Source organism: Psammomys obesus, unplaced genomic scaffold, assembly GCF_907164565.1.
Source record: "Psammomys obesus unplaced genomic scaffold, mPsaObe1.curated_primary_1811, whole genome shotgun sequence".
NCBI lineage: Eukaryota > Metazoa > Chordata > Mammalia > Rodentia > Muridae > Psammomys > Psammomys obesus.
Window position 1 is genome coordinate 1,645,163 of NW_026587382.1, and position 7,428 is coordinate 1,652,590.

The 7,428-nt window shown below is 46.3% G+C and overlaps 1 protein-coding gene across 1 annotated transcript in view; it reads right to left on the reverse strand.

Annotated features, from left to right (window-relative positions):
• Window positions 1-2,878, reverse strand: part of LOC129673884 (translation initiation factor IF-2-like) — a 4,295-nt gene extending 1,417 nt beyond the window's left edge. The window contains exon 1 of the mRNA XM_055603741.1: window positions 2,845-2,878. Within this exon, the coding sequence (XP_055459716.1) occupies window positions 2,845-2,878 (34 nt within the window). The remainder of the gene's footprint in view (window positions 1-2,844) is intronic.
• Between the last annotated feature and the right edge of the window lie 4,550 nt (window positions 2,879-7,428).

Sequence of the window (7,428 nt, forward strand, 5' to 3'; positions counted from 1 at the left end):
GATAGATAGATAGATAGATAGATAGATAGATAGATAGATAGATAGATGGCTCTAATAAATACTAGGCGTAATCCCGTTTAGTTTAAGCCTTCAGTGTAATCCTTTCCATGAGCCCCAAACCATAAGGTCCTAACAGTATTCCTAGGTGCCTGTTAAACCATACTTGGCTACTTCCTGAGTTTGTTCCTAGGGAAATGATCACCCTCTCCTACCACTAGGGATGCTTGGGCAGGGGTGTTCCTTGCTGCCTGAATGATGGACCCCTGAAGCTAAATTTAGGCTAAGTATTTGGCCCTAAACCCCATCTGCTGCCTCCCTCCTCTGAATGGTAATCAGGCCTGGCGCTTCATGTCTGTTCCGGGGATGGAACCCTGGACCTTGTATGTGCCAGGCGAGAACCGTGCCACTGAGCTGCCGGCAAAGCCATCTGAGCTCATTGCTCATCTGTGTTCTTTTGTTTCTTCTTAAGCTTGATATTCCTTTCTTTTTTTGTCTAAAGCATATTTGCAACCCCAGAACCCAGATAAGTAGGTATATAAAAGTATATCAATCAAGCATTTATTGTCAGTAAACCATCAAGAAATTGCTAATTCTTTGTTGAACGGCAACTTCATGATTTATTAGAGATGAAAGCAGCCGTGTGTGTGGCGCAGAGCTTTAATAAAGCGCTGCGCTCTCTTTTAATGAAACTCAAGAACCCAACAGCAATCAAAGAAAAAACCTTCTAACATTACAATCCAAAGAAATACTAATTTGACATATTCTAGGGAGTGACAATAGGAAAATATTTAAAATTTTCCATAATTAAGCCACTGTTTTTATAAGAACAAAATTGTATATGGACATTAAAAAAAATTGCCACCAGACACCCACACCAGTAATCCCAGCACTTAGGGAGTCACAGGCAGACCGATCTCTGTGAATTCAAGGCCAGCCTGGTCTACAAACTGAGTCCAGGACAGCCAGGGCTACACAGAGAAACCCTGTCCAAAAACAAACAAACAAACAAACAAACAAGCAGTCTTGAATCTGAGCTATTTCAGACAGTATTTGCTGGAATTAATATCATGATAGCCTGTACAGTACAAAGTCCTTCCAGTGCAAAACTGATGTGTGCCAATTACACCTCAACAAAGCTATAAAATTGTACTGCAGAACATCAGCCACCTCTTCCTTCTTAGTGATTTAATAAAAGAGAATCTCCTTAAAATATTAATTTGAAAGTTGGACATGGAAGAGGAACTATGGTCGGGATGCAAAATAAAGTGTTTTTTAAAAAGACAGAAAGTTGGACGTGGCTCACATTTGAAATCCCAGCATGCGGAAGGCAGGCAAATCAACTCAAGTTTGAAGTCAGCCTGGTCTGCTTCAGGAGTTCTGCTCCAGCCAAGACTATATGACAAGACCCAGTCTCAAAGCAAAATTAAAATAAAAATCAGTCAGGTGTGGGGCACATGACCTTTAATCCCAGCACTCAGGAGGCAGAGGCAGGTGTATCCTGGTGAGTTCAAAGCTAACCTGATCTACATAGAGAGTTCAGGTGTATCTTGGTGAGTTCAAAGCTAACCTGGTCTTGGTGAGTTCCAGGACAGCGAGTACTACGTAGTGAGACCCTGTCTCAAAACAACAACAAAAAAACAAAACAAAACAAAACAAAACAAAAAAAACCATGACAAACTTATTTGAGCACTTGGGAGATGAAGGTCAAGAGTTCAAGGCCAAGCTAGATATGGTGGAAGACGTTCAATCCCAGTACTCCAAAGGCAGAGGCAGGCAGATCTCTGTGAGTTCAAGACCAGCCTGGTCTATGTAGCAAGTTCCAGGACATCCAGCGCTACATAGAGAGACCCAGTTTTTAAAAAGAAAATAATAAAGAGTTCAAGGTCAGCCAGAAGTACAAAAACTCTGTCTGAAAGGGGTGGGGGAGGTGCAGTATGATGGCTCAGTCAGTAAAGGTGCCTGATGACCTGAACCCACTCTCCACACAGTGAAAGGAGAAAACTAACTTCAAAAAGCTGTCCTCTGACCGCCACATATGCTGGACCATGTGAAATAAATTAAAATGTAATACAATGTTAACTGAAGATAGATAAAAGAAAGCTGGGCATGGTGGCACTCGCCTTTAATCCCAGCACTCAGGAGGCAGAGGCAGGTGGAGCTCTGAGTTTGAGCCTGGTCTACAGAGTTCAGAACAGCCTGAGCTACAGAGAAACCCCGTCTCAAAAACACAACTAACCAACTTAACAACTAGCTAATTATTGCCCATTAGGACCTTTCAAAGACATGGTGTTAGAGGCTAGAACGGTAGCTCCGGGGATGACCAGCGCTCAGTTCCCAGCACTCACAACCACCTGTATCTCTAGCTCTAGGGGACCCAGCACCCTCTCCTGACCTCCTCGGGCATCTGCACACATGTGGAAAACAGATACACACGTACTTTATAACATAGTGCAAGTGATACCATGGGCCACCAAACTGCACCCTCTCTTACCTATTCACATTGCTACAATCTGAAGCCTGGAAAACGAGACAGGTCCCTACCGAAGTCTCCTTACACAGTCCGGGGGAAGAGAGGAACATTGGGACTTGAGGGGAGGATGGGGAGGAGCAGGGCGGGCAGGGAGCAATCATGAAATGGAAGAAAATTCATTATTTGGATTTGAGGTGGCAGTTTAAGGGACTGTGCAGGTGTGGACTGTGTCAGAAGGGCAGGAGCGAGGGAACATTCTCTCCGTCGTTAGCATCACTCCTGGGATCAGCTCCTGGGAGCCAAAGGCCTGGTTTTCATGACCAAAGCTGTTTTCTGACACTCTTGAACTTAGCCAAATGAACTCTCCTCCGAACCTTCCTCTCTGGGTTTCTTAGTTTTCCCACCCATACCTCCGTAGCAAGAAGTGTGCCAGTCCTTGACAACCTCTAGTAACTGAGAGGAAGGGCAGAAAGATTCTGTTCCTCATAAGAGATTCCTGAACCCTTCCAGGTCCCTCCTTTGGCAATTTCCAGACCGCTGCTCTGTTCCCTCTCAATGATCTGACCTGCTGTATCTCAGCTGCATCCCTGCTCAGCCAAACTCTGGACCAGTTCCCGCAGCCCTCAGCCTGTGTGTAGCCCCAGTTTTCCACAGCAGTCTCTCTTGACTCTTTCTCTGGAGCCAGAGTCTACTGCCAAGCCCCTGCTGTGTGACCCAGCTTAACCCAGCAGAGGGCAGGCTGATGGGGAGGGATCTGTTGGTAGGCCACCAAGCCTCGGCTCCAGATTTTGGAGAATTCATTCTCATGTAGTAGCCAGGTTCCTAGAACAGAACCTGGGTGTCCTTCCTTCTTTCAAGAATCAGGCTTCTCTTACAGTGGACCCAAGAGTCACCTATATGTTAAAAACTGCTTTAGAAGATATGTGTGGTTCTGTTTTGTTGTTGTTTTGTTTGTTTTGGCTCTTTTCAAGACAGGGTTTCTCTGTGTAGCCTTGGCTGTCATGGAATCACACTGTAGACCAGACTGGCCTCGGCCTCACAGAGATCCACCTGCCTGTGCCTCTGCCTGAGTGCTGGAATTACAGGAGTGTGCCAGTGTACCCATCTGTGTGTGTGTGTCTTACTTCAGATTTCTTCATTTCTATATGCACCCAAAACAAAGACTAGTGATCACACAAGACCCTGTGTGTCAAATACAGGCAAGACCTTAACAGAGTTTTAGTTGTACTTTTTACATTTGTTCTGTGTGTGTGAACTCAGTGCACCTGCAACACCAGTGTGGAGGTGAGAGGAAAACTTCATTGGCTTTCTCTTCCACCACGTGGGATCAGCAGATTAAACTCAGGCCATTAAACCCAGCAACAGGCAGGTTTACTACCTGGGATGCTTGCAGGCTCCAGGGGGCCCTTTTAAAAATTGTGTGTGAGAAAGCACATGACACCCCCCCCCAAAGGTCAGAGGTGTCAGGTCCTCTTGGAGTTGGAATCACAAACAGTGATGAGCTGCCCAGCATGGGTACTGGAAGTCAAATTGGGTTCCCTGCAAGTCAGGGTCTGTGAGTGTAGACCAGGCTTGCCTCAGATGCACAGATCTCTGCCTGCTTCCGCCTCCTGAGTGCACCACCACCACAGGCTCGGCGTTCATTCTTAACCACTGAGGCATCTCTCCAGCCCCAGATGAAATACCTTAGATTGACCACCTTAAAGAAAAATCTAAAGACTGGAAAGATGGCTCAGCAGTTCAGAGTACACGTTGCCTATAGGCATGATGGATAAGTCTCTGATCCCAGCCAGCACTTGGAGACAGAGGAAGGTGGATTTCTCTGACAGCCAGAGCTACACAGTAACATCATGTCTGGGGGGGGCACAGAGAGAGAAGGAGAGGGAGCAGGAAAGGGAGGTGGGGGAGAGAACTTATTGCTCTTCCAGAGAACCCCGATTCTGTTCCCAGCACCATCGTGGTGGCTAACAGTTGTACGTGAGTCTGGTTCCAGAGGATCAGATCCTCTCTTCTGGCCTCCTGAGTGCTGCACACTCGTGGTGCACAGACATACATGCCGACACAACACTCATACACCTAAAATAAAAATAAATCCTTGAAAGAAAAAAAAACCCACATCTCTCAACCTTCATTTCAAAAGATCATGGAGAGGCTGGAGAGATGGCTCAGCCCTTAAGCAGATTGTCCTGAAAGCATGAGAAACTGAGTGCTCGTGCCTGGCCCCACAGAGACATATGTCTGTAATCACAGCGGAGTGGAGGCAGAGACAGGAGGGTGCTCTGAGTGATCTAGCCTGAGGACGAAAGAATTTACTCAGCTTACACTTCCGGCTCACGATCCAGCACAGAGGGAAGTCAAGGCAGGAACTGAAGCAGAGCCATGAGGAGTGATGCCACAACAGAAGAAAGTAAACAAGACAAAAATCTGGGCATAATGGCTCATAAGAGGCAAAGGGAGGAGGATCAAGCCTCAGCTACAAAGAAGTTCTGAGGTTAGCCTGAGCTACATGAGACGCTGTTTCGAAAACCAAAACTCCACAGACTTCCATCCTTGAGCTCTCTCCATGGATGGTTCCCTCTCCTCCTGTCATGTGGTTACGTCCCTAGATCCAGGCAGATCAGCGTTCAGCTGATAATTCCAGGTGAGCTCCAAAACCTAGAAGTTTCTCTCTCTGAACTCCTCTGGTCTCCACTTGACTGTCCTGAAGCCTGTCTTCTCCGAGTCCCCGGATTCACTTGCTCAACTTAGGGGGTCTGCTGCATCCCTCAGGGGCTCTCCATCCCTGCCCCTGGATCTTTGAACTCTCCTGAGAGGCCACTCGGGGCTTGTGCTTTTCTCAAGGACCATTGTCTTTGTGTGCTATGTCATGAATTCCACTGGCCCTCATCTTCTGTCCAGCTTCCTATTCATTCCTGACTGATTTCATCTTGGCCAAAATGGACAACAAATCCAATTTTTCAATATTCATTTATAGCTTCTGAAGTAGTATGGCTGTGCATTCAAGGCTAGCTTGACTACACAGTAAGTGAGCTCTGCCACAAAAATAAAAAGCAACTGGGCAGTGGTGGCCCACACCTCTAACCCCAGCACTTGGAAGTCAGAGGCAGGCGGATCTCTGAGTTTGAGGCCAGCCTGATCTATATATCGAGTTCCAGAACAGCCAGGGCTACACAGAAAAGCCCAGTGTCCAAAAACTGAAACCAACCAACCAACCAACCAAATACATACATACATACATACATACATACATACATACAAAATTAGTATGTGACTTTGTAACACAGGTCTCAAGTGTGTACTAGTGACTCTATACTGCCCCTTTTGACCCCCAGCTGCCATTGATGTGTCTGTCCTCTTGTCCTCCCAACATACACACACGCACACACACATGCACACACACATACACACACACACACACACACACACACACTCATTCTGAAACCAGCCCTCCTTCTCTTTCCTAAGGTGACTAACAGAAGTGTTCTACCGCCTTGCCTGTGTGACTCAAAGCCTCATGGTCCCTGCCCCAAGCCTGGAAGTGTACTCTATGTCTTTCTCCCGCTCCGTCTCCGTAAGCACACTGGGCTCTGTAGTGAACGCATGGAGATGAAACCCGGCTCCCTGCAAGGTCACAGTTAAGCAGTTGTAATCAAGGACTACAACCAGTATCTCTGACCTCTACACACACAAGGGCAGAAGCACACCCACATGTACACACGTAAACACTCACATGAAAAGATCGTTGACTCAGGAGGTAGACAAAAGGAATAGGGGTGGAAGGGGGAGGGGGGAGGCAGGTGGGGGAGGGAAGGCCAGAGTCATGTTGGTAAAAGACAGTTTGAGAAAGACCGAAGGAAGAATGTTTTCACAGAGGGCTATTTTGGAAACTATGGGTCTTGACTCTTTAATGACTGGATTGTGACCGATCATTTTTCATTAAGGTATAATTATAGAGAATAGAAGAGAAATAGTAAGGTTAAACATCATGTACAAATCTAATGGCAAATGTATTTACCAAGTCAAAATGAAAGTTTGGAAGTGAGGAAGTAGCAGCAGCAGCAGCAAATTCAGCTACCAAAAAACAAAACAAAACAAAAACAAAAAGGAGGAAGAGTCCAAGCTCTTCAAACTCTGCACCAGGAAGACAGCAGGCTGCCACAGCTCCCTCCCTGAAGGCAACGTCCTTCCTCCCACACTGTCCTCACCCTAATTCCCCTGCTGTCTTCATCACCTCTATGATCTTTCTGTCTTTACTAGGATGTGGTGCACATAACTACATTCAGGCTCATACATTTAAAGTGATCTAAAAAAGTCTTTAAAAAGAAAAAAAAAAAGAAAAAGAAGCTGGGCGGTAGGTGGCAGAGTCAAGCAGATCTCTGTGAGATCCAGGCCAGCCCGGTCTACAGAGTGAGCTCCAGGACAGACAGGGCTACATAGAGAGAAGAACCTCCCCCCCCCCGCAAAAAAAAAAAAAATGTCAGGAGTTAGGGAGTGGGGAGGAACCGGCCGGCAGAGCAGAGCCCAATAGCTGGTCAGGAGAGTTGAGGCAGGACTTAAAAATCCCAGGAGTAGGGTCCCAGGTGAATAGAGAGAAGAGGAGGGTCGAAGAGAAGGTTGCCATGAGGATGTAGCTATGAGGAAGAGGTTGCCATGAGGTCACTATAGGGAAGTCGCCATAAGGGCAAAGATGGAGCAGGAGCAGCCAGGGTGACAGAGTAAACTGCCAGGTAATGGGGCACAGGGCAGACCAGCACAGACAGGTTAGACTAGCTGAGAATCTGCCCAGCTCTACTGCTTTGAAGCTTGTTAATAAATGCAAGAGGTCTCAGCGTCATCATTTGGGAGCTAGGGCAGGCATGGAAAATAAAAACCATACTGTTGTTGTTGTTGTTGTTGTTGTTGTTGTTGTTGTTATTATTATTATTATTATTATTATTATTATTATTATTATTATTATT